This window comes from Camelina sativa, chromosome 8 (genome assembly GCF_000633955.1).
Source record: "Camelina sativa cultivar DH55 chromosome 8, Cs, whole genome shotgun sequence".
NCBI classification, from domain to species: domain Eukaryota; kingdom Viridiplantae; phylum Streptophyta; class Magnoliopsida; order Brassicales; family Brassicaceae; genus Camelina; species Camelina sativa.
In genome coordinates, this window is record NC_025692.1 from 7,270,990 (window position 1) to 7,297,464 (window position 26,475).

At 33.7% G+C, this 26,475-nt stretch overlaps 4 protein-coding genes and 1 pseudogene across 5 annotated transcripts; 2 read left to right on the forward strand and 3 right to left on the reverse strand.

The window, feature by feature from the left end:
- The window catches only part of LOC104706580, a 2,748-nt pseudogene extending 744 nt beyond the window's left edge, over window positions 1-2,004 (forward strand).
- LOC104706579 lies at window positions 1,328-5,494 on the reverse strand. Of its 2 annotated transcripts, XR_754458.2 has the most exons (12): window positions 5,315-5,494; window positions 4,808-5,134; window positions 4,594-4,659; window positions 4,337-4,476; window positions 4,122-4,248; window positions 3,745-3,896; window positions 3,489-3,624; window positions 3,328-3,412; window positions 2,724-2,998; window positions 2,446-2,627; window positions 2,091-2,209; window positions 1,328-1,576 (listed from the first exon to the last, which is right to left on the reverse strand). XR_754458.2 is itself a non-coding variant. In XM_010422775.2 (11 exons), the coding sequence occupies exons 1-10, from the start codon at window positions 5,423-5,425 to the stop codon at window positions 2,454-2,456; spliced, it is 1,593 nt and encodes a 530-aa protein (XP_010421077.1). In that variant the 5' UTR covers window positions 5,426-5,494; the 3' UTR covers window positions 1,944-2,209; window positions 2,446-2,453. The 2 variants fall into 2 exon arrangements, 1 of the variants encoding a protein (XP_010421077.1); XM_010422775.2 differs by lacking the exon at window positions 1,328-1,576 and having other exon boundaries at window positions 1,944-2,209.
- Window positions 6,313-10,001, forward strand: LOC104706582 (magnesium transporter MRS2-11, chloroplastic). The gene is made up of 14 exons (XM_010422778.2): window positions 6,313-6,788; window positions 6,924-6,996; window positions 7,084-7,154; window positions 7,265-7,350; window positions 7,450-7,540; window positions 7,724-7,792; window positions 8,419-8,499; window positions 8,611-8,776; window positions 8,864-8,909; window positions 8,987-9,067; window positions 9,147-9,229; window positions 9,431-9,474; window positions 9,553-9,677; window positions 9,761-10,001. The coding sequence occupies exons 1-13, from the start codon at window positions 6,402-6,404 to the stop codon at window positions 9,646-9,648; spliced, it is 1,374 nt and encodes a 457-aa protein (XP_010421080.1). The 5' UTR covers window positions 6,313-6,401; the 3' UTR covers window positions 9,649-9,677; window positions 9,761-10,001.
- Window positions 9,959-12,261, reverse strand: LOC104706581 (SRSF protein kinase 1). Its single transcript, XM_010422777.2, has 4 exons — window positions 11,836-12,261; window positions 10,759-11,691; window positions 10,606-10,653; window positions 9,959-10,537 (listed from the first exon to the last, which is right to left on the reverse strand). The coding sequence occupies exons 1-4, from the start codon at window positions 12,037-12,039 to the stop codon at window positions 10,115-10,117; spliced, it is 1,608 nt and encodes a 535-aa protein (XP_010421079.1). The 5' UTR covers window positions 12,040-12,261; the 3' UTR covers window positions 9,959-10,114.
- On the reverse strand, window positions 20,567-23,677 carry LOC104706583 (aspartic proteinase-like protein 2). Its single transcript, XM_010422779.2, has 10 exons — window positions 23,092-23,677; window positions 22,737-22,866; window positions 22,402-22,652; window positions 22,072-22,299; window positions 21,809-21,971; window positions 21,586-21,659; window positions 21,386-21,482; window positions 21,207-21,273; window positions 21,048-21,119; window positions 20,567-20,961 (listed from the first exon to the last, which is right to left on the reverse strand). The coding sequence occupies exons 1-10, from the start codon at window positions 23,331-23,333 to the stop codon at window positions 20,801-20,803; spliced, it is 1,485 nt and encodes a 494-aa protein (XP_010421081.1). The 5' UTR covers window positions 23,334-23,677; the 3' UTR covers window positions 20,567-20,800.

Genomic DNA, 26,475 nt, shown 5'->3' on the forward strand with positions numbered 1-26,475 from the left:
TTTGGTGATTCGGTGGTTGATGTTGGAAACAACAATGATATCTACACAATCGTTAAAGCTAATTTTCCTCCTTATGGAAGAGACTTCACAACCCATAAACCCACCGGACGCTTCTGCAACGGAAAGTTAGCTACGGACTTCACCGGTACTTATTTTTTTATGTTCTTCCACTTAAATCGAATAATAATGACAAATACACATGCATGCGTGTATATATATAACCTTCTGAACAGCATCTAGTCTTTACACATGTATCTGTGCTCAAATTACATGATGATCTGGAAGGTATTTTTGTGAAACATTGCAGAACTATACTAGTTAAATATTCTTGAGTGAGGGTAACTGTTTTCACATGCACCTATATATTGATGTGAATTTTATGATTTCTAGCAAGGATTCAAAAACTAAAAGTAGAAAATTAAGAGCCATGACTTGATGGATGCTTTCTTCAACTTAGAGACAAGTTAGAGTAAATAAAAACAAATAATTGTTGGATTATATTTGCATGGGGGTGTAAAGTAAACAATTTATTTGAAATGAAATACGAAGAAAACAATGTACATGCATTAGGTCGACATGTGTGCATGTATATGTGCACATATAAATATTACTATATAATGAAATAATTAATGATCAATTAATTATGTAAATACATTGTGCAGCTGAGAATCTTGGGTTCACATCATACCCACAAGCTTATCTAAGCAAAAAGGCAAAAGGAAGAAACCTTTTGATAGGAGCAAACTTTGCCTCTGCAGCCTCCGGTTATTACGATGGCACAGCCAAGCTCTACGTTAGTACATGTTTTTTCTCTTTATTATTTATTTGTCGTCTAACAATAATTAAATTGAATCTTAATTAATTGAGAACGTCTTCTTACTTAATTTCATTGTTGATTATGAAGAGTGCAATATCGTTGCCGCAACAGCTTGAACATTACAAAGACTACATTAGCCGAATCCAAGAAATGGCAGCCTCAAACAACAATGCAAACGCCACTTCCATAATCTCAGATGGCATATATATCGTCAGCGCAGGAAGCAGTGACTTCATACAAAACTACTATATCAACCCTCTCCTCTACAAAGTTCAATAACCTGATGACTTCTCCGATCACCTCATCCTCTCCTACTCCAGTTTCATTCAGGTTATTTTTTCTCTATTTTTTTGTTTGTTTGTTCAAATCATACCTAAATGAGGAATCAAATTGATTTGAGCAATATATATCATAAACTTAAATTAGCAATATTTGTTTGTTCAGACAATCAAAAGGTAGTTAAAGTATAACTTTGTTGTGTTTTGATTTTGTTCTGTTTTGGGAATCCGTAGAATTTATACTCGTTAGGAGCAAGAAGGATCGGAGTGACTATGCTTCCGCCGCTAGGATGTTTACCGGCGGCCATAACCGTGGCAGGCCCACACGAAGGTGGATGCTCGGAGCAGCTAAACAACGATGCAGTCTCCTTCAACAGCAAACTCAATACAACGTCGCAGGATCTCAAGAGAAACCTCATTGGACTCAATCTAGTCGTCTTTGATATCTATCAGCCTCTTTACGATCTCGCCAACAAGCCATCTGAATTTGGTATTTATACATATTTCAAAGCATAGAACAATGCTTGGTTAAGAGGTTTTAATTTTTGTTATGTGTTCTATGTAAACTTTTCAGGATTTGCAGAAGCGAGAAGAGCTTGTTGTGGAACAGGATTACTAGAGACATCAATACTATGTAACCCTAAATCATTAGGAACACGTAATAACGCAACTCAGTATGTCTTTTGGGACGGGTTTCATCCGACGGAAGCTGCTAACAAGATTCTCGCAGACAATCTCTTACTCGCTGGCATCTCTCTCATCTCCTGATCATATCCATCTCTCTCTCTCTCTACATTCTTTTCAAGATCATTGTTGCTTTTCAACTATGGCTTAAGATTGTAACTATCAGTTTATGTATTGTTTTGCCCATTTGGATTTCAAAACTGAATCAAGATTTATGTCGAAAGATAGACTTCTAGCTTTTAAAATATGAGTATTTACCATACTGTCTCCTAAGTAATCTATGGATATGAGAAAGACAGGCAAGTTCTAACCTGTATATGTCTACCAAAAAGTCCACCGAGTTAGCGATATCTTGAAGCTTGATGGTGTAATGTGTTATGCCTTGAGTGACCATGGGAAGATTCGCCATGAATTAAGAACCTTCACAGATCTACAATTAAGAAAGAAGAAAATTATGAGTCAGGTTATTTAGAATATTTCCAATTCAGACTACAATTGAAGTGGTTGTAGCAAAAGTATCTAACAATTGGAACAAAGCCTCTGGAACTTTAAGACCAATCGTATTATGAGAGGTTTTGAGTTTTCCAGACTGTATATAACACTTTAAAGAGAATTTGAGTGCAAACAAGTCTTACAAACATATACTAGAGATGGAGAATAGCTTACTATATATATCAATCCTTATACTCTCTAGAGATAGAGAATAGCTTATGGATATATCTGTGACAGCATTCCAATAGCCTTTTAACACCAGATCTGTTTATAGAGCAGTCCCCAGATATGCTTTCCTCCTGCAGATTCTCATTGCGAGTATTCGAAATGTTTAATATCGATTCAATATTCTGTATCTGTTGTTGCTTAAGGTCAACAAAAATATCTGTACAGGCCATATTTGTATAATCTAGAAAGAAGCAACAAAAGCAAAAGAACATAAAAGTGGATACGGCAATGGTTCGCGCACTTGACTTCATCTGGGAAGGGAGTGTGTTTTGGAACTCCTCGTTTGAATCTTCTAGTTGGGTATCGAGAAGATCATCTTCTATGATATCCGAGTTGCTTAACAGAACCAATATGTACTGACTCAGAGAGAATGTGTTTATCTCAGACTCATTAACTCTGGCAAGTAACCTCGCAATAACATTCCAAATTGCTCTTCTTGCTTCTAAGTCATCCGAAGCAAATGGTAAAGTACTGAATAAACCTTCCAAGAAAGAGAAATCTGCTTGCACAGATTCATAGTGTCAGATAAAGGACATGAAGCACTTAATTGAAACAACCAACAACACTATGCAAATGTTTTTCTCTGTTCATCTTTGCCAAGTATGAACCCTTACTGTGAATTGCTAAAAACATCTTCAGAATGCTTTCATCAGTATAAAAAAAATCTCATACTTGTTAAACAAATTTGATTATAACATTTTCCTAACACCACAATTCCAGAATTCAGAACTACGTAAAGTAAAGTAGAGTCATGTCACACTCTACAAGTACAAACCCAAATGGAAAATTATAACCAGACATTTTATGAAAGTAAAGTAATTAGTTTACCTTCCGATAGTTCTGGAATAAAATCGATTGTTTCCGACAGCATATTTGCGATCAAAACTCCAGCAGTAACACAAGATGTTGCCACCTACAGTGAAGATAAGTTTATTAGATAATAACTTGAGATATATTCAATGGAAAGCTTTATGTAAACCTGTAAATACCTCAACTTTGTCCTGAAGTTTCATAAGATCACAGACTAGCTGAAATAGTTCTTTGCTAGAGCAAATCTCTTTAGAATGGCTGTCTGAAGCAGAAAGGGCTTCAATAGCTCGGAGAATAATGTCAAGGATGGGGTACCTGATATCATACACAAGGGTACATACTACATTGTAAAGCATAACACTTGTTTTGTTTGCAAGAATATGAATGCCATTCATTAACACTTAATGACCATTAAGATGAATTTATATTCTTTACCTTTCTGGAATTCTTTCTTTCGTCAACTTGCTCATTTCAAAGGAAAGAAGATTGATCAAGAGACTCGTCAAACCCAAAGTCATTAGTGAAGGGGTCAATAGCTGCCCAATCTCTGGTTGACCTTCTATGATACCTAACAATAACCCTACACTCTATGGAAAAAATGGAAAAGATATAGGAAATTCAAAAACAGCCATGATAAACCAAAACTTACAGAAAATGGTTGAGGGACATGAATAAGCATAAATTAGAGAGTTAGGGAAAGATTTCCATCTGAAACTGAGTCCTATAAAATTCACCAGTTCGATCAACCTTTCAACCATCAATTCGTCCAGTACAAGAATGACTCTGTTACAAGCACAAATATTAGAAGTTACCTTCTCAATAAGATGTGGATTCAAGGTATTTTCCGCAATCCACAAAACACGGCGAAGTATATCATCAGACTGCAAACACTCAGCCCAGAAATTACACCCAGTCCCAGAGAGACCTGTGGTGAGTATCCTATTGGAAACATATGTCAGTATTTAGATAACCAAACCAACTGATCGAACAGGATTCTACATTTGATGTCATAAACTGATTTTTTTACCTACAAACTTCACTTAGGCATTGGGTATCATCAAGAAACAACTGCCCCACAAGTATATTGACGAGTCCGGCTGTAGACTCTACATGTTGCAACAGACCTTCATGGCAAGCAAGGTTCCCAATAATCCCGAGACAGATTTCCTTGCAAACCCCAAAATGAAAAAAGAAATGTAAGCATCAAAATCTGTCCAAGAAGACAAACAAAACTAGAAAATTATCAGACTTGGCCATTGATCATAGATATACTAAATTCCTTACTCGAATGCGGGCAGATTCTGAAACCATAAGATTTGCATGAAGAACTTCTAAAATCAGGTTCTGTACCTGCAAATCCAAAGTGAATACAAGAAAATAATCAAAACTTCCAGCACATAGAGTTAAATACATGATACCAAGCTGCTCTCTTGTCTAGATGGAAACCAATACCATCATTCAACAATTCAAAGGTGTACTACTTATCTAAATCCAATACCATTAGCTCAGCATGAGTTCTACTAGCAGCAAGATCCCACAAAACACAACCATGATCTTCCCAAGCTTCTTCCACTGATGACCCGGTCACCATTCCCGTCTCCCGACCTGAACCCACCGTGACCTTCTCCTCAGAAGTGGATTCGTTATTGTAACCTCCAATGTCCATGCTCTCTGGACCACCATTGCAAGTGTCAAGACCTTGAACTACATTATTAGCATTCTTATGATTGTTACGTCGCCCTTCACTTCCCAAATCAACTGGAAGAAGCTTCCTTATCAGTGAAATAACATAGCTAGGATCAACAGTAGTCGAGATGTCGAACAACTGCAGAACATAGAGAAATCACTGTTAACAATACTACGAAAAAAACGAAACTTTCAATCGGAAATAGACTCTTCAATTGCCACAGATGAATAAACTTGATCACATAAAGTGCCATTGAAACTAGCTTCAAGCTCGATTTCTACAATTAAACTTGAAATTAAGAGTTAGTGATGCTCTTACTTCATCGGAAGGAGGTGGAGGATGATGAGATGGGAAATCGTTTTCTCTTCCTTCATTAAAATCATCTTCTTCTTGAAGTTCTCTTCGCTGCTTAGCTTCATCGTCTTCCATTGAACCTCGCTGGGTTTTTTTTTTTTTCTTCTCCTCTGCCCTTATTTCTTCTCCTTCTCTCGCCCAGAAAATTAGAAACGCCTCTTTGCTTCAATATTATGAAACAGCCCTTGTACTAAATCGTGTTATGTTTTGTGACCTGCATATTATTCTATTGTTTTGAAAGTGCCTTAATATTTTCAATAGAACAAATAACACCCCTTTCTTTTTGGATGAACCCCGCGGACTCTGCCAACTGTTAAATGAGCCTGGGGACAGGTGGCAACAAGAAGATCATTCACAGGTGAGAAATTGGGAAATCTCAAATTAATCCTCCGCCACAAAATTAACGGTCAACTACCATAAATTGTTTATTCACTAATCCAAAATTATTTTCTTTATTACATGATGCTGTAAATAAAAAAAATTCTGTTTGGAACAAAATGTGGGAAATTAAATTAAATATTTGTAAAATAATAACAAAGGAAAACAAAATAATGAGTTATTTTTTTTTTGTATTTTATTCTTTATATTAGGATCCATTTTGCCTTAGACTAAATAAATAAGATTAAACCGAAAAATATTTAGTTTTGTTATAAAAAAAAATAGATAGATATATATATGATATATCATCATTTGAGACTTTAATTATAAAATAAGATGTATTTCTTCAAAGTATTTGTATCAAATTTCAGAAGAAAAAAAATTCTTGATTGTGATTTCTTGTATATCTTTTTTTTTTTTTTTAACTTATCCAAAAACTTCATATTTATTTAAAACACAAATTTGTAATTTAAAAATGCCAAAGACATCTTCGAAAATATTTGAGTGTGACAAGGCATCATGTTTTATAAATCTTTTTAAATAATTTTTACAAAATAATATACACAAAATGGATATGTGTTTTATCTTTATCTGTAAAATTATCCTTAAGCTAAAAAAACCCAAACGAAGAATCTCTCCATAACCAAAGCTTTCCTCGCTCCTACCACCAACAATGGCGTTACCTCCATCTCCCTCTACGTTCACTCCACTCCTCAATTCCTCTGATCATTCTCCATCTCCGTCTCTCCATAATCTTCTTCCTGGATCTTCTCCTTCCTTCTCTCTCCACTTATCTGCCCTGAGTAGAAGAACTCCGATCTACTTCGAAGCACTCAAAGCTTTATCATCATCATCGAGATCGAAATGTTTAGCGAAATCCTCAACAACCGCCGCCGAGGATTTCGTCGGCGATTACGAATCCCTAAACGTTAGCGATGACGATGGTAGTGACAGTGACGGAGGAGATAACGGAGGAAACGATGATTCAAAGAAGATCAATTCTTCTTCTTCTTCTTCAAGTGATTCTACGTCTCTGGGAATTCGTGAACCCGTTTATGAGGTTTCATTGTTTCTCTCTTTCTAATTGAAATTTGCATGTTCATATGGTTAAAAGCTGTCACCTTTGATTGTGTCTCATCAAAATTTTATAACTTTTATTATGTCTCTGGAATTAAAAAATAAATAAATAAATAAGGTTGTTGAAGTGAAGGCGACTGGAGTTATATCTACAAGGAAGATTAACAGAAGACAGCTTCTTAAATCCAGTGGTAAGTGTTAAATTATACATATTTGATCTTGATGTTGGTTGTTCTGTTCTCTATGAATAAGTTTACTATTTTTTTGATTTTCATCAGGTCTGCGTCCAAGAGATATACGAAGCGTTGATCCTTCATTGTTTATGACTAACTCAGTGCCATCTCTCTTGGTAAGCTTCAACTATCATTTCGCTCTAGTTTTGAGAACCATCTCTACCCCATTATCCTGTATGTTTCTTCTATATGACAATGATGGAACCTTTTCTTACATGTTATTTAGGTTCGTGAACATGCGATTCTGCTCAATTTGGGCTCTCTGCGAGCAATAGCAATGCGAGACCGTGTCCTTATATTTGATTATAACCGGTAATTTTGGTAGCACTATATCTCTTTTTTTTTTCTTCTTCAGATTGTTCACTCTATTTTTGTTAAGTTTTTGTTGATATTTGTCCAAAATATTTTCAGGAGAGGAGGAAGGGCTTTTGTAGATACATTGATGCCTCGTCTTAACCCAAGAAGTATGAATGGAGGGCCCTCTATGCCATTTGAACTCGAGGTTGGTTTGGCTTCATAGATAACTCTATGGGATTGTGATTTATTTATGTTAGAAAGAAGAAATATATGTTGTGTATACAGATCAAAGATTATGAAAATCATCTCTTCCTCCCTGCATAACTTGAGTTCGAAATGATTTCAACCTCTTTGGTGTTAACGTTTCATTACTCTGGCTTAACTGAAGGCTGTTGAATCGGCGCTTATCTCAAGGATACAACGATTAGAGCAAAGGCTTATGGACATTGAACCCCGTGTGAGTATGAAAGCTAGTGAGTATATTTCATTTAGTTCTTCTTCACTTTGACTGCTGGACTAGGACTTCCCCCATGACTCAGTTGCTTCTTGTATCCCAAAAGTCAAAAGGAACTGAGTCATGCTATAGAGGATGAGACTGCCATTTTCGACTCGCATAATGCATTTTCCTATTCATTCAGAATTTAGTTTCTGGTATTAATATAACATTGAACTGAGCATGATACGTTCTGACATAAAACCCTGTAGTTTTGTCCAAACATTGGCTTATGGCTTTTTAAGTTCAAACAAGCATAGAGAGGAAGGCTAGAACATCATTTCTAGCTCACCACTCATGAATCCCACATCCGAGATCTTGTATGATAATTTGCATTATCCTCTCTAAACAATGAGAGTTTGTCTTTATACTAAAACAGTAGTATTTTGCACACAAAAAAAAAAACTAAAACAATTAGTAAAGAAAGTTTGTTACAGATTGGGTTTCAAAATATCCTCTTCTTCTTTCCGTTTAAATTTTTCACGTGCCTACTCTGTCGCATGTGTCTTCTGACGCCTCACATACACACGATGGAGCTTATCATCATTTCTTTTGCTCTTAACTCTTTATATTTGTGCCATTTGGTTCAGGTCCAAGCTCTTCTTGAGGTTTTGCCCAACCGCTTAACTGCTGATATATTGGAGGAACTTCGTATTAGTAAACAAAGACTGGTAAACTTCATTAAGTTGTTTATCTATGCATATTCTGGATTCAGTTGTTCACTTCAGAGAACTCAGTTTTCGTTTCTTTGTATTGTATTTTTCCTTATACACTTTTTAAAGGTTGAATTAGGCTCCAGAGCTGGAGCTCTTAGACAAATGCTCCTGGATCTTTTAGAGGATCCCCATGAAATACGCCGCATATGCATCATGGGAAGAAACTGCACACTTAGAAGAGGAGACGATGATTTGGAGTGTACGTTACCCTCAGAGAAGCTGATTGCTGAGGGTAAGACTGCAAACATTTCCTCCGTGATAGTCACCACAAAACAGATGAATTTAACGAGATTCATTTTCTTTTTCTGGTTCTGTGCAGAAGAAGAGGAGGAAATAGAAATGCTCTTGGAGAACTATCTGCAGAGGTCTTGACTTTTACTCTTGAAGCACTCTGATATGCTACATTGTTATGTAGTGAAACTCTATGGCTTCGTATGTGCAGATGTGAGTCATGCCATGGACAAGCAGAAAGACTTCTGGATTCTGCAAAGGAAATGGAAGACTCAATTGCTGTCAATCTAAGGTCTTGAAGATAACACAACACTCCTTTCTCTCAAATGAATAGGCACTCTTATCATGATACATTGTTGTTTATTTTCCAGTTCTCGGAGGCTTGAGGTCAGCAGATTTGAGCTGCTTCTTCAGGTCGGTACATTTTGTGTTGCAGTTGGTGCTCTGATCGCAGGTACATTCACAACCCGTTTATGATTTGCAACCTTTGAACTGTGTTAGAGGCTTGCTTCTTCTTTTTGCATTTAAACTACCAACTACCGAGATTGAACCGAGTGTGCTATTTATACATGATCTTCAAGCCAACAATTCCTATTTTCCCCTGTTCATCAAATCATCGTAAAGGGCTTAAAACTTTTCTTTTGGGTGCGTGCAGGTATATTCGGCATGAACTTGAGGTCCTATCTTGAGGAACAAGCTGTAAGCCCTCATCACGTAGCCACATCTTTATACACTGTTTAGCCATCACTTTACCATTAACATCTTGGGTTTATGCAGTCTGCATTCTGGCTAACAACGGGTGGAATCATCATAGGCGCTGCAGTCGCCTTCTTCCTCATGTATTCGTATCTCAGTAGACGCAAAATATTTTGAACCTTCAATCCTAAAAGACAAAAGAAGTGGTAAATCCGTCTTCAATCCTAAAATATTTCCGTTTTCCTTGAAATTTGATTAAGAGAGCTGAAAATACACGTATATATTACAGGTGAAAATCCGTGAAGAAAGAAAATTTCATCACACATTTACATTGTGGCATTAGGCCCCTTCTAGGTGTTAGAGCGGAAGTAAGTTCATAAAAAGTTTGATATATATTTATTGTGTGGTCTCCATTGAACACCCCTGTACTTGTGTGTTATGTCCTCATTGCTTATGCTCTGCACTATTGGTTACTGTTAAATCAGCTTATCATTTAATAAGCTTGTATTAAATGCAAATGAATTTTCAAATCTTTTGTTTTCAATAGTGAAGGGAGAGTAAAAACAACACAGTATCTAAATCTTCGATTCCCAGAGAAGATATTCAAAGACAAATACAAAACTTTTTCCGTAATTATGTTTTCTCAAGTGCGAAGGTCACGAGCAGATTGACGACCTTCTCTTGCTGAGGTCTTTGGTTCTGAACCATCAATGGCGATGTTCCCAACACCAACCTCCATCGCTTCCCTCTCATCCTTTTCCTTCGTTTTATTCTCATCTGATGCTTCTTCTTCTTCGGGATTTTGTGGACTCGATGACGGTTTCAATGATCTAGGGACCGGATTCATCCATGGGTGTGTTAGGCACTGAGCAGCCGTTGGTCTCTTCTCAGGTACATATCCAAGAATAGGAATGATGAAATCTTGCATAGCAATTGCATCTTCCTCGCTAAAGTCATATTTATCCGTTAAGACCTTGCTAAGTGGCCAAAACCGTAACCTCCTGATGTGCCTCAGTTCACCCTGTCGGTTGAAGAAATCTCGCGAATGGCGTCCGCCTAATGCAATCTACATAAACCAAAAATCCAGTTAAATACTGAAAAACAAAAAGAACACTGTGTTTCTCAAATTTTTACCTTTCTTGGCATCACCCCAAGAAGCTCCATCATCAATGCCAAGTGATCCTGAAACCAAAAGCTCATAACTTATATATAAGCTCTACTGAATATGGACGAAATGAAATGATTCGACTTTTTCACAGAACATGAGAAAGCAAGAGATATATATACCTCATCCCGCTCAAAGTTTTCACCACTGTGAGGATCGAATAGAACATCTCCGGTGGCAAGCTCAAAACAAATGCAAGCAAATGACCACATATCAGCAGAGGTTGAATATTTTGAGCCAAGAACAACCTCAGGACACCGGTACTGTCTCGTCTGAATATCACTCGTAAACTGTTTATAAGTCCAACAAGCATTCCCAAAATCTACCAACTTGCATTTCCGATCAACATCCGCTAGTAACTTTTGCCTCGTGGATCGACTTCCTCTCCTATTTCCCCGACTCTTTTGACTATCATTCTCTGCATCTTTTACTCTTTCCGAACTCTCTTCCAACCCCTCCACAGTTGAAGCTCCGTTCGATCTTGCCTCAGAGTTAGAATCTCTCTCATTTTCCTCTGAACCTTCCACTTTCTTAGCTTTCTTACGAATCTTCTTTTTCTGATTCTTAGTCAAATCCGCACCATAAGTGTAACTCTTGGGTTTGTCTTTCTCAGCCTGTCTCTCAGGAACATTCTTGTCCTTCGCGGTTGGAAGTACAAGAGGAGTACCTGCTTTCCTAGCATCTGCTTCAGGGTCAATGGTGGAACAAAGCAGAATATTCTCCGGCTTGATATCAGTATGAATAATGGAGAGTTTGCGGTGAAGATAATCCAAACCAACTAAAATATGAAAACAGATCTCTTTAACCATGTGAAGAGGAACCCCTCGGTAATCACTGTACTTGATAACAGACAAGAGGTTATCTCCCAAATACTCAAAGACCATACAAACATGGTTCCCATTAGGGCCTGCGTGCTTGAAATGATCAAGAAGCTTCACAACACACTTGTTGTCTTCCTCATCACCTTCTGCGATCTGTTTTAATATCTTTATCTCGTCCATGGCTGCCTCAGTATAATGCTGAGCACTCTTCTGGATTTTCAAAGCTACGTATCTCTACAAACAGTAAAATTGAAAGGCAAGATTCACATTCACATTTATTCAACAAAGCTAAGCTCTATCCCAACAATGCAATTCATAAAACCCTAAAATTTTTGATTATGTGACAAGCGAACCGTAGAAGTGAAGAAAGTGACTTACAGAGTTGTGAGTGTCCCAAGAAAGCCAAACAGTGGAGAAATGTCCCCAACCGAGCTTGCTCTGAATGACATAAGATCCATTCTTGAAAGTATCACCGACTCGAACCGTATGGTAGCCTCCTCTCCTGTAATCCTCTGTTCCTTCGTCCTCTGACGAGTAGTCACTAGCGTCACTCAGACGTCCACCGTTCTTCTCATCCGCCATAGCCGGAATTGTTGAGAATCCTCAATCGATTTTGGAGTTTTTAGATGATGAGATCTGGGGAAATTCAAATTCAGGGGAAACACCCCTAAACCCTAGAAATTTGGGAGAGTTTTAGAGGATGGATGACTTGAAAAAAAAAAATACTCGATTAAATTTTCCCTATTTGAGCAAACTACCAATTAATGCAGATAAAAAACTACGGAACCGAACCGAATGATTGATTATGAAACTGGAGATAGTAGTGTCTGTGTCAGATAATTAGGGCTTTCGTTGACTCTGTCTGAAACAGAGTGTACGGAAGTGTAATAATTTGACAAAGAGAATTATGAGATTCTTTTCTCCTACTGCTAAATAAAATAACATACAAAATGGCTTACGGGTGGATATGATTACTGAGCATTTTGATCCTCTCGATGTCGCATTGATAAGACTTTACCTTTAGGAAATTGTCCGAAGGAGGACTTTCTCGGTTGGCACTTTACGAAGAATGGGAGGTATACGGTTAAGTCAGGTTATCATACGGCACGTATGGAGGTTACAAGGCTTTTTCAGGTATTTGGTGGTGGGCCGGAGATTACCCATCTCCAAGCCAGTGTTTGGCAAGTTCGTTGTCCGGTGTTTGGCAAGTTCGTTGTCCGTCAAAACTTCAACATTTTAAGTGGCAGGTGCTGTCAGGGTGCATTTCGGTTTTGGCGAATTTGCAATGTCGTGACATTTCTAGTGATCTGGGTTGTGCTCGTTGCAGTGTCGATGCGGAAACAGTCAATCATGCCTTGTTTCTGTGTCCGCCGGCGCGTCAGACTTGGGCTTTATCTCAGGTAGGACCACACTCCTTTTCTGATGGAATCTGTGTATATCAATATGGACCATTTTTTGGTCCTAAGAGTCTGGGCACCCACGTCTCGACCTTCCCATGAGGTTTGTGGTATATATGGAAAGCGCGAAATGGACGTGTGTTTGAGAATGAAGTTGAGCAGTCAGAGGAGATAATTAGGGTAGCAGAGGGCGAGGCACTGACATGGCAGCAGGCTCAGGAGGATGGTGAGGATGTGGTTTCCAAAACCCACCCAACTGACCCCACCTCTCGGACAAGGGTGGCCGCAGCTTCGCTCCCCCTTTTCTATTCAGGTTACCGTTGTTTCGTTGATGGATCTTGGAAAAATGAGGATTCGTTTGCAGGCGCAGGATGGAGTTGTACCCAGTTTCAAGATCCGACACCACGTATGGGAGCCACTAATTTCCGGTGGAGCCTTTTTCCCTTACATGTCGAAGTCAAAGTTTTTGTTTGGGCTATGAGATGTATGATCGGGCTTGACTACCGCGACGTGACGTTCTACTCAGACTGTTCAGACTTGGTGAAGATGGTGTCTTCGCCTCATAACTGATCAGCGTTCTCGACATATCTAGACGATATCAAAACAGACATAGAGAAATTTTGTACTTTTTCCTTACCTTTTATTCTTAGAACTGCAAATGTAAAAGCGGATTATTTGGCACGCCACGCACATACATTTCCGTAAGGTTTTGTATGTAGCAAGAGGGAATCGAACTTGCCACCTCAAGCAACTAAATGAACTCAAAACCACTTGGCCACTTTACCAACATTGTTTAATGATAAAGTTTTATTTAGTATAGTGGGCAACTGCAACCACAATCTATAACGTGGGTAACATGAAAACATAACGTGGGTAACATGAAAACGTTATTTCATATTTTCATTGCTTTTTGCTAAAGATTTTGATGCTTTGGAGAACTATGATTTCGTTTTTATCTTTGCATAGTCTTTTATGGATTACTTCCTTCATTTATGGATGGGAGTTTTAAATTTGTTAAGCTATTTTACAAATTTCGATCATCTATGAGATATTTATAAAATAAATGTTGTCGTTTGTTTGTATTTTCTCAAAAATTATTTTTATTTATAACATAAATGTTGCCGTTGGTTTGTATTTTCTCAAGAAATTTTTTTATGCTTTGAATATTTTCTGGATTTCATTTAAGCATGGGATTATTTTTTTATTTTCTTTGCATTATATTTTGAGGAATTTGTTATTTGAATCTTTAATTCTCTCATATCTAGAAATATTTTCAGGATGATTAGTGACAGTGATGATGACCCAGATGAATGAGATATATTGGAGTAAATTAAATATGTTGAGGTAAATGACGAAAGAGAAATATAGAAATTACAAAGGTTTTAAAAATGTGGTAGTACTATATTGCTCTAGTTAAATATTCTTCCTCCTATTTTATATAATCGAGATTTAGTATAGAGATAATGAAATTGGTTTCTTTTAAACAATATAGAGATAATGAATTTTGTTTAATAGTTGCTATTGTTAAAACAATTAACTTTTGTTCTGATTTGGAAGATATGTGTTACATGAGTGCGTACTAGGTACATTTATATGAAAGATACTTCTTAATTTGTTCTTAGATAATTGGGATTAGGTATATTAGATCATTTCCAACTCATCTTCATTTTCATTTTAAGATCTACATGTATTTAATACGTCTCATACCAAAAAATAAATACTAATAATTAATTAAGAAGAAACTAAATTTCATTAGGATATATTTTTTAAATAATTAATTTTGTGATTAGGGAATAGATAAAAAAATAGGAAATAATATTTCTTGTATATTCTAATTAAAATACAAAATAATGTTGATTATAATCTTTTAAACCATCATATAAATATCATTTTCATACAATTAAGGAAAATAATGTGATTTTTAAAATAAAATTTCTTTGTAGTTAATAAACTTTCCATACAATTAGAATTGTTTGTATTTTTTTTACTAATATTTTCAAGACAATTAAGTTAATTTCTAAAACGAATCTTTGGAAAAATCTTTTAAATCTTACAAAATCAATCAACAAGATAAACAAACATTATCTATATGTACATGCACAATTGATATTCTTCATCTTTACATTTATCTATACAAAATAATTGTCTCATGTACCACAGGTCATTCTCTATGTTTTGAAAATGAGACATTATCTATGTATATTTTTGGTATATTTATCTATGTATTTATGTCACATTTTATTTATCATAAAATTAACAATCCAACTAAAATTATAACAATCTAAATAATTATGAAACATACTCAAAACCAACACACAAAAAAAAAACAATCGAACTAAGATGATAGAATCTAAATATAATCTTAAAAAAAAAGAGATACATTTTTCTTAGTTATTATAACAAACTAGATTATCATCTTTAGTCTTGCTCTTATCATCTTTCTCGTTAGACTTGCTCTTATCGTTTTTTTACACTGGATCACTCTTCTCCACAAGCTCTTCTTTTGTTTTCTTCTCACTAGACTGCTCTCCGCAAACACTGGAAAAAGCCACCAAGATTAGTATAGCTGCGACTATGAAACACCATTCCAAGATTGAGATCGCCAACGTTTTTGAATAATAAGAAGAACAAAAAGAGAGTTAACGCAAAGTAGAATTGTTTTGTGATGATTAAAATTGCTTACTTGTTGATCTGAAAACTATATATATACTAGATTTTACCCGCGGTACACCGCAAAGCTATATTTTTTTTAGAAAAGAAAAATGTAATTTGATTGTTAGATTAACTATATATATGACTAATGTTTTGTATAATTTAAATGTGTATCCCTTATATTTATACATTAGTTAATTTATAATTACTATGTTTGAGGTTTACCGGTATACCCCGAGACAATTTGTTTGCTTACATAATCGTAATTTAATTAATTTAATTGGATGACTAATATTCTAATATTGATGGTGTAACAAAATAATAAATTAAAATTTAACTCATGCTCTAGCATTTGATTAAAAATATTTCAAATTTATACTAATGTTACTATAACCCATTATGACATATACAGTAAAACCTCTATAAATTAATACTCTATAAATTAATAAACACTATAAATTAATAAATTTTGCTAGTCCCAAGTCGGAACAGTGTAAAAAATAACAAAATTCGATAAGATAATAAGATAATATTTTTTTTGAAATCCCAATGTAAAATATGGTCCCAACAATATTGTAAATTAATAATCATGTAAATTTACATATATATATATATATATATATGTTGATATAGTAAAGTATGTTTCTCTTAAACCTTATATCTATAAAACAATTGTTATGTTGTATTTTCAAACTATAATGATATAAAATATTCTATAACATTTCATAAAACAGCTAAAACTTTTTAAAGTTTTCAATTTCTAAAGATGCATCATTTACATTTTGATAGTTTGATAGACTATTAAAATACGATAATTGATATTCTTATTCATAAACTTGAATATTTATGTCATGTGTATAAGTGAATTTGTCTATAATATTTGTAATTCATTGTCAATAATATTTTTTAATTATTTCAAATTCAATTCCAATACCAGAAAATTTACAACATCCAAAATTCTAATCTTATTTTGCAAAAATTGTCTCAATTCATAATTTTTTTTAAAAATAAACAATTAAAAATATACCTATAAATTAATAATTATTAATTTACACTATAAAATAATAATTATTAATTTATAGCACTATAAATTAATAAAATATTTTGGTTTCAACATTATTAATTTATAGAGGTTTTACTGTAATATGTCACATATTGATGGTGTTTATTTATTTCGATTTTGAAATATAACAAATGGAAATATCTTCGTAATTGAATGTGGTGAGTAATTAAATGAAAGGAGATATCTCGTAAAATCTGTTTTGGAAAGATATTAAATCTAATCAATTAGTTTGTTTCTAAAAATTGTTTTGTAAAAGAGAAAAAAGAGCCGAGATCTCAGCTAGGAGATCTTACTCTCCACAATTAATTATGTGAATATAGAGCTAATGTATAGATTTCTGTTAAAGATAAGACTTGGTTGTTAAACATTTTATATTACATATTATATATTAAATATAATGGCATTTTTGTGAATAGGTTCCAACTCCAGGATTTATTTGCTAAAATGTCTCTAAAAATGTATTATTTCCTATTTGGAAATTTATTTTGATTAAAAGGATGGTAAGATTGACAAATGCGCTGGAAAACTTGGAAATTTACCATTTTGATAATTGAAAACTTGCTAGAAAATAATATATTTATTACTTATATTTTCAATTGGTATATTTCCTTTTTCAAAAATTCATAAATAAACTATTTAAAAATATTTTTGCTTTATCTGTCTTCTTTCTAAACTTTCCTTTCAATAACTGGTATATTTGCTTTTTCCAGTCTTCTTGAAAAATGTATATTGTGTGATTTTGTTAATTTGTTACTATCTTTAGAAAAACCAAGCTACAATTTAGGCTCTGTTCGTAATTCAAATACTACGTTGGTCTCTTTGTTTATTTCATTTTTTTCTCTTTTCCATTTTTTAATTATATATTACAACTACCAATCAAAAACTACAAACAATTGCCTAAAAATTAAATAATATTTCATTTTTCACAATTTGTAATTTTGTTTGAACGATTCCATACTCCATAGAATGTCATCTTAGGGAGTTCTTATCAACAAAAAAAAACAGAACACAGATGCAACTCGACAGTTGAAACTCGAAACTCGGCATAACGATTACATGTAAAAAAGGCTTCATCAGGCCAAGCTCGCATACTAATACTAAATACAATAATGTAAACTATAAGCTTCAGATTTCCATGAAAAATTGTTTTCAAGTTACGCGTCAAGCTTAAAAGAATGTAGAAACTTCGAGTTGGTTTATATAGAATCTGATAGATTGTTCTTAATTAACTTTGGTGATCAATAAAATTGTCAAAATACTCGTAGACCTTTAATCATCAAATCAACACACAAGATAAGAAACCATAATTAACTTTTTAAAGTTCTTGAGGCTCTAATCTTTTAGTAGTAAACACACAAGACTGGATCAGACCGGATCTTCCTTCTTCATACTCTCATCTTTTGTTTCCTCCTTGCTAGGCCGCTCTCCGCAAACACTGAATAAAGCCACCAAGATTAGTATAGCTACGACTATGAAACACCATTCCAAGATTGAGATCTCCATCGTTTTTGAATAATAAGAAGAAAAAAAAAGAGTAAACGCAAAGTAGAATTGTTTTGTGATGATCAAAATTGCTTGCTTGTTGATCTGAAAACTATATATTGGCGGGAACTGCTGGAAAAACTTGGAAATTTACCATTTTTATATTGAAAATTTGCTAGAAAATAATATATTTATTACTTATTTTTTTAATCAGTAGCTGGTATATTTCCTTTTCCAAAATTTCATAAATAAACTAATAAAAAACAATTTTGTTTTCCCTGTCTTCTTCTTAACTTTCCTTTCAATAACTGGTATATTTGCTCTTTTCCTTGTCTTCTTGAAAATGTATATTGTGTGATTTTGTTAATTTGTTACTACTATCTTTAGAAAACCAAGCTATAATTTCGGCTTTGTTCGTAAATTCAAATACTACGTTGGTCTATTTGTTTATTTCATTTTACAGTATTCTATTTTGCATTTTTTTTCTATATACTAGCACTCAGACCCCCCGCAATGTCGCGGGGAAGTATTTTAAAAAATAATTAAATTAAATTTAAATTTTAAAATTATATATTACAAAATTATTTGAATGTAATAAAATTATTTGAATACATAAACATTAAACATAAACTGCTGCTAAAAATACAACCATCAAAATGAAAACTTATAACAAAAAATATTATGTAGAATAGATGCAACTTTACCAAAAATATTGTTTAAAGTATTATAAATAAAGATGTTTTATGAATAATTATGGTAAAGACCTACAATTTTAAAAAAATATTATGACAAAGTGATCCTAACTGAAAATATTGAACTAATGGTTGTATTGAGTAAATGTAATTTTTTTATTAAATAATTATAATTAAATATATTTAATAATAAGTGAAACTGTATCAAAGAAAAATTAAAATTAAAATACACAACTTTAAAAACAAAATAAAATAAATTTTTAATATTAAAATAGTTTTTAATGAAAAGTTACGATAAATAGATGCAAATGTAAATTCTATATTAAGTTTTATTAAATTTCTATATTGATAATCACACCTATTAAAACGAAAAGTTATGATGAAAAAATGTGAATAAAATATAGTGAAAAGACACAACTCTACAATGAACAAATACAACTGTTTGAGTTTAAAAAATAAAAAATAAAAACAATTTTTTTTACAAAAAGGTACTACGAAAAGTCAAAACTGTTGTTCACATTTTTTCAGATTGTTATTATTATTTTTAGAAAATATTTATTTAACCGAAAATTTAAGATAAATAGACATAACTGTAAATTCTATATTAAGTTGTATTAAATTTCTCTATTGCTATAATTATTTCTAAAATTTTAGTTAGATTATAGAATAACATTGAATATGAGATATTAATATTCAGTTATTTGGATTCAACATAAAATAGAAAATTTGTTTCAACAAACTTGTTAGTTACTGATGAAAAGATAAATATAAAGAGAGTTATAAAGACATGACTATTTAAATAGACACACCTATTAGAATGAAAAGTTGTGATGAAAAAATATAAATAAAATATAGTGAAAAGACACAACTCTACATTGAACAGATACAACTGTTTGAATTAAAAAAACAAATAAAAACAAAAATTTTACGGAAAAGTACTACAAAAAATCGCAATTGTTGTATCTGCACTTGATTATACCTAATAACTCATATAAACTATTTTTAAATAGAAGACATATTTATTACCATATTGAAAAGTCAAATCCAAAAATTCACTATATAATTCATCTAACTCTTGGAAAAAACTCTAGGTATTTTTATTAAATTTATATATTTGAAATTAACTAAAAGTTGTAAATTAGATTCATCATTCCAAAAATCTTTTGTTAAATCAAGAATTAGAGATTTTTTTTTACTTTTTAAAGAATGAATGTTAGAAAATAGTTTAGAAAATTGTAAAAACCGTTAAGATTAAAATTTTATATTGTTTTGTTTTATGGCAAAAAAATGAAAACAGTTCGAACAGACAAATATATATAGATTTCAAAAGCTACGAATATTCGAATAAACACAACTCTACAATGAACATTTGCAAATTTACAAAAAAACCGTTACAATGAACAATCACAACTTTTTGTAAAACACATAATTTAATTTTTTTACAGATTTTTTTAGAAAATTATCCTAAAAGTACGATTAAAAAAATACAACTTTTGGTGGCATTTATTCGGGTTGCTCTTATATATAGATTATCTCGTGGTGTACAACACAGCGTGTTAAAATCTTGTGCTACATAAAACAACATACAAAAATAGCATAAAATCTACAGTTCAATGCAAATAAACTACGATTCTTAGATATATAGTAGTACTCCATAATTTGATGCTCTATGATACTAGTATGTGAAAACGTTATCTCATCATTTATTTGCTTTTTGCTTTTTGTTGAAGATTTTGATGCTTTGGGGTACTATGATTTCGTTTTTATCTTTGGAGAATCTTTTTATTAACATCAACATAGTGAAAAAGTTAAACTTGATCAGAAGAACAATACACACACAGAGACACCACTATGTATAAAATTAAAAGGAATTATGTACATCCAAAACTATAACAATGGGATGGAAATAAAAAAACAACCAACAACAAAGAAGTTATCTTCTCTTCTGCTGGGATTCGCCGGTAGGGAGAAACTTACTCTCCGGTGACCGACCACAAATAACACATACAAAAGGGTATAGAAACTACAATTTAGGCGAAAGTTGCATAAGCTGTGTGCTATAAGAACATGTTGATTACCATTAGTAACAGTATTAACGTGTTTCCAACAATGTCCATTGATGGCTTCTGCGGCGCAGCATTGTCACTAAACTGTCCTGCATTCACATATTCGCTTCTTCCACTGCTGCTAGTCGCTGAGACATTTACCGACATTGAACCTGAAGAAAATATCAAAGTTTAGTGAGTTTTAAAGTGATTTCATTGCTTTTGGGTGTCATTTGGGTTTTAAAGTGATGAGAATTACAGTCATAGTTTGCCCATCCGATTCTCTGACCGACCAGATCATAAACAAAAATTTTGTCTTTAAGAACCAAATCTGCAGAACAGAGATGAAGAAATCGTTGTATTGTGTTACCAAACGTAGATTTCAAATAACAAAGGTTAAGCTTTCGATTCGGGTTACCTCCAAGGATGGTTATACCCTGATTCTGTATCCTTTGAAAACCGATGCACCACACGGCAGTACCTCCCTAGAAAGTAGAGTGCAGAGACAAATGTTTAACAAAAAACCAAAAAAAAACCTCAAGGTTCATAATTTGAGAGCAGATTCCTATGAAAAGGTTTCGAGTTAAATACACTTACAACGTTGTTCTGCTGTATGAGGTAATCCTGAGGATTTAAGAACATGGATGCTCCACCAGCAAAGTTCAAGCTAACTGGAGGAAATATGTCTGCAACACTGATCATCACAGTACCATAGAAAGGTTGAGATTTTTCCACTATATCGATACCAATTAAGAAGACATGGTTAAGATATGAAAATTGGAAAGACGAGTATAAACCTCGTGGCTATTACGTAACATTGGTTCCCTTTCGAAACAACGGGTCTGACCGACTGTGAAACAGCATTTGTTATCTGACAAAGTTCATAAGAAGATAGCAAGTAAGATAATGTATAGAGGCATATACCAGAGTTACAACTCAATGGAGTACATTTATAACTACAATTCCCAGACAGTTCAGTGTTATCAAAAAAATATAGAAATGGGAGGTTTAAGGACTTACAGCTTCAACAAAAGGAACATAGGCTGCTTCAGAAAGGTATGCCAGTGTTGTACCAGTGTCGATGATTGTTCCTTGACCGTTTGATGTGGAGAAGACCGATGGATTGATAGGTAAAGGTTGTCCATTCACAGAGATGCTCAGCAGATTCACATTGTAATGAGGCCTAAAATATTTGCACGCAGATCATGCTTACCAATCACTCTCTAAACATTTGAACAACGATTTTGAATTTAAATTGGTTTTGAGAGATAAATAGAACTAACTGTGATGGAACAAGTGGAGTAAAGACCATGTTTGGCTCCACAATCTCTCCAAGAACCAATATGCCTCCGCCTCCATTCTCCCCTTTCAAGCAGTGAGAGAACACTCTTGGAGCTAATCCTTGAGAAGCAAGCTGAGAAATCACAGACATTCCTTGCTGCCCAAACCCAAAGATTCCATCAACCGCTCTATCCGACTTCACTAAATCACCCGTCTGCGAGGTGCTACATCTGGTTCCAGAAAAAACAATCCCACATAGCAACCAACAAAGTCAAGAGTACTGGCCCATATTTGATGCCTATGAAACAAAGGATTCGCTGAAATAAACTCACCCAAACACAACCTGAGCCGTTGAGTTTGGGACCAGAGAACTTCCCACAATCATGTCAAATTGCAAAACATCAGAGACGTAGAACCCCGAGGTGCCACTTCCATCGCCATACTGAAACGTGTAAGCACAAAGGTTGTTCTGAACAGAACAGCCTGAATCAGAGGACTGAATACCCCAACTGCACCTTTGATCAGAACATGAGACTGGTGTTGCTGTCACAGAGTTCCCTGGATCAAAGAAATTCAACTGAATCTGCAAAATAGAGGAGCACAGCATATTAATCTCAGTATCCCAGAACTCAAACTATACCAATAAAGATTTTTACAGAAGCTTTACTTGGAGTCCACTGGTTTGAGGGCAGCCATTGCAAGAAGCACAGCTAACCCACAAAACATCACTTCCAGTATCAACCTGTACATAAAAATCTTTTGGAGGAGATCCTAATCTCAGCTTCGTGTAGTATAATCTGTCCAAAAGTCAAACACCAAAACTGAGCAGAAGACAACAAAAGCCAAAGAAAACAACTTTTTTTTTGATTGAGACATAAGAAAACAAACAAATTTTTTGGCAGAATATAACTGAGATATACTCAAGATATTGTATCGAACACCTTACAGGCATTGCCAACACAGTCGATCAACCCCTAAAATAAAATAAAAAGAGAAAAAAGATGAAATTTTTTTGAATTTACCCAACAACGAAAGGATCAAAAGTTCCATCGACGGGGAAATCTATAACACCACCTAAGGACTGTAACAACCTGCCGTGTCTAGCTTTATCACGAGCCATGAGCTGACTTAGTTCCATCTCATGATTCGCCGGAATCACTCTTTCGAGTTTCAACGCCGCCGGGAAACCGAAAGACGAAACCGCCGCAGGTAATAATATTAAACAACAGATCAGAACAGATACCGTAACCCGAACAGCCGCCATATATATAGCTTCCCGAGTTGGGTCTGCTTTTACGAAGTGTTTTAACAAGATCTTCTTCCTTCGTAATCAAAAAAGGATCATTCTTTTTTCTTGTGGGTACGACGGAGAATGATGAATCGACGACGACGACATAATAGGAATCGGAGAGAATTGAGCCGTCAAATTGTTTAATACGGATCCGTAGACTCGAGATTCATGTAAAAAAAAAAAAAAAAACAGAAGATTTTGATTTGTGTACTACTCTGTTGTCGTTGCTTTGCTTGTCTTTGTCCTTTTTGGGAGAGAGAGAGAGAAGTTAAAAGAGAGTAGTAGTAGATTAACAGAAAAATGTATCAGTGCAGATTACGCCAATGTCACATGTGTTTTAATTCCATCGATTCTGTTTTTATATTTATCGATTTTTTTTTAAAATAAAAAAAAACATATCCAAATAACCATATCTTTCATTTTTTTAATTATTAAATAAAACGCATATATATAACTACAAATATTACATATTTATACTATAATTCATTCAGGCTGATAGTTTCTCAGATGGTCAACCATAATTAAAAAAAATCTCTAATCAAAATGTTGGGAAGTCAATGACAATGATTGATAATTAGATATATATATATATATATATATACACTATATAGAGGCTTAAAAACATATATAACGTATAGATGCTGTAACTGTTTATCAAAACTCAAAAATATAAATATTAATCTTAGTCGATGAAAAAAGAGAGATCAATTATTTTTTTATATGCAAGTTTTGTTTCATTTCAGAGTGGTATTATCATTGGTTATTTTTCTACATGCAAGTACTCTCGTTTCATTAGAGAGGGCATGGTCAAAGTTGCTTAGCAAACAAGTTAAAAAAAAAAAAGAGTATAGTTGTGTAAAAGTGAACAAAGATTAGGGTTCATAAAAAAAAAAAAAAAAAAAAGGAGGCCAGTCAATGGAAGGGTTCTTTCTTGGCAATTAGCATCATCTTCTTTAGCTTTTTTTTTTTTTTTTTCTGGTTACCTAAACCACATAATGCGTACTTTTGACGCACCTCTTGCTTTACTTGTATAGTATATATTATTATTACACACAAAAAGCAAGTGTGTATAACAGTATATATATATATACACACAATTTTGTATTTATTTATACGTACGTGTGTATAAGAATCAATTGGAATCCATCGGAATATTAAAAACAAGTTATAATACTATTGATATAGCGATCAACATAGGATATTTTCAACCAAATTGATGAAGAATATTAGGTAATTCGACGACTTGATTGGTTTACGGGTCAAATGTATTATATATTCCAATATCGTATATAGATAAGTTTCTGCCATTCTGTGTTCTATTACCAAAAGCATCTATGATCTATATGGAAAGGAGAGAATAGTAAATATTATAATTTGTGTACATTATATATATTGTAAACCTAACATCTAATAGAATTATTCAGTCTCCCTTTCTACATGGTATCTGAGTAACGATACCTAAACCTAAAAATTTCAATTTCAAAATTTTTCTCTTCTTCGCCGTTCACCATATCGTCAACCTCAAGTGAGACCATTGCTGTCTCTGACACACAAAACCTTACCTCCATCAACATGACTAATGTCAACAAGCTCAAAAGTACCAATTTTTTGATGTGGAGCAGACAGGTTCGAGCCCTTCTTGATGGCTATGACCTCACAGACTATGTCGACAATACTATTGTCGTCCCGCCTCCTACCGTGATTACGGCCGGTGTCACTACTGCTAATCCGGACTACAAGATCTGTGTCCGGCAAGACCGTCTTATATACAACGTCCTACTAGGAGCAATCTCAATATAACAATTAACAAGACAACACGTACGTAGTTTAAGTTTGATACTAGGAGCAATCTCTATATAACAATTAACAAGACAACACGTACGTAGTTTAAGTTTAATACGTAGTTTAACCTTTGATTCGTTTTATTGGTGACTAAATTTTAAAAGTTTATTTTTCATGACAATAAGAATTTTACGAACCAAATCTTCAACAAAGTTAAAAAAAAAAAAAACATCTTCAACTTATTATATAGTCTAGTGGTTTTTGGATCAAGGAGCTTTTAACTGTAGCAATGCAATCAAATAAATTGGTTGTATAACATTTTTGGATAAACAAAAGCAATGCCTTTATTTTTTCCTTTGAGGCTAAGTTATGAAGGTGTGGTGTCACATTCCATCCGAATGTCTTTTATATTGTTTCGAGGCCCTAAATTTATAAAAGACTAACCCATAATATCATTATTTCTTTACTTTACTTTTGGCTTTGTCATCAACATTTGTCCCATTTTCAAATAATATTTTGTCTTGTCATGTCTTGTTTTTAATTATGTAACTTTTCTTTATATTTAAACAAAACATGATTAGATATCAACTTAATTACTTGATACCATTAGAACACAAAATTTATTGGTTTCCAACACGAATATAATTATATAACTTATCTTAGCCTAAAACAAATAACAACGATGATTTAACGACGAGGGTACAGAGTACAGACAAATGAGCTACCCCAATATTTTATTCATATTAGTTCCGGTTTCGCCATAATTATAAAAATGGTTTTCTTTTTCATTATTAATATGTTATGGTCGCTTTTCATTGGACCAAATGAGTGAAGTTTTCATGAAGTAGTATCCAATCACATAACTGTGCAAAAGCATTAAGAAGGAGAATATTTTCGGTTGTAACTTTGATATTGCTGTTTTTTGCTAAGTTCTATATCATGTAACTGAGTTAACAATCATATGCGTTTTTATAATTTTGAATCTAAAAATCACTGCTGTGCTTTAAGTTTGGGCAAAAGAATCACCGATGTTCGTTGTACAAATCGCATGATTACGTAATAAAAGTAGTACTTTAACCGATCCAACAATTTTAAATTCTTTACACCCATTCAACGCATTCAATACAAATTGTCGGCTTTTGCTATGTTCACAATTTAGAATATTCAAGATATCGAGTTATACACTAAAAAAATAAAAATAAAAGAGATCAAATAAGCCAATCTGTTTGAGTTGGGCAAGTATAATCAAATGAGACACAAATCGGTTTCATTATTTTGACGACCCACATATTGTAATGGACCACAGTCCAATATCCAAAACTCTATATCTTGA

Excerpts from the sequence above, each read along its gene's own strand:
- LOC104706579 (XM_010422775.2), bottom strand. The coding sequence starts at position 5,425 with ATGGAAGACGATGAAGCTAAGCAGCGAAGAGAACTTCAAGAAGAAGAT. Across the intron at positions 3,897-4,121 it reads ATCCACATCTTATTGAGAAG|AGTGTAGGGTTATTGTTAGG; the intron begins GTAACTTCTAAT and ends TTTTTTCCATAG. Across the intron at positions 2,999-3,327 it reads TATTCCAGAACTATCGGAAG|ATTTCTCTTTCTTGGAAGGT; the intron begins GTAAACTAATTA and ends CTGTGCAAGCAG.
- LOC104706582 (XM_010422778.2), top strand. The coding sequence starts at position 6,402 with ATGGCGTTACCTCCATCTCCCTCTACGTTCACTCCACTCCTCAATTCC. Across the intron at positions 7,155-7,264 it reads ACTCAGTGCCATCTCTCTTG|GTTCGTGAACATGCGATTCT; the intron begins GTAAGCTTCAAC and ends CATGTTATTTAG. Across the intron at positions 7,793-8,418 it reads TTATGGACATTGAACCCCGT|GTCCAAGCTCTTCTTGAGGT; the intron begins GTGAGTATGAAA and ends CATTTGGTTCAG.
- LOC104706581 (XM_010422777.2), bottom strand. The coding sequence starts at position 12,039 with ATGGCGGATGAGAAGAACGGTGGACGTCTGAGTGACGCTAGTGACTAC. Across the intron at positions 11,692-11,835 it reads CTTGGGACACTCACAACTCT|AGATACGTAGCTTTGAAAAT; the intron begins GTAAGTCACTTT and ends TACTGTTTGTAG. Across the intron at positions 10,654-10,758 it reads AAAACTTTGAGCGGGATGAG|GATCACTTGGCATTGATGAT; the intron begins GTATATATATCT and ends TTTTGGTTTCAG.
- LOC104706583 (XM_010422779.2), bottom strand. The coding sequence starts at position 23,333 with ATGGCGGCTGTTCGGGTTACGGTATCTGTTCTGATCTGTTGTTTAATA. Across the intron at positions 22,867-23,091 it reads TTTGATCCTTTCGTTGTTGG|ATTATACTACACGAAGCTGA; the intron begins GTAAATTCAAAA and ends ACTTTTGGACAG. Across the intron at positions 21,972-22,071 it reads ACTCCACTTGTTCCATCACA|GCCTCATTACAATGTGAATC; the intron begins GTTAGTTCTATT and ends CAAATATTTTAG.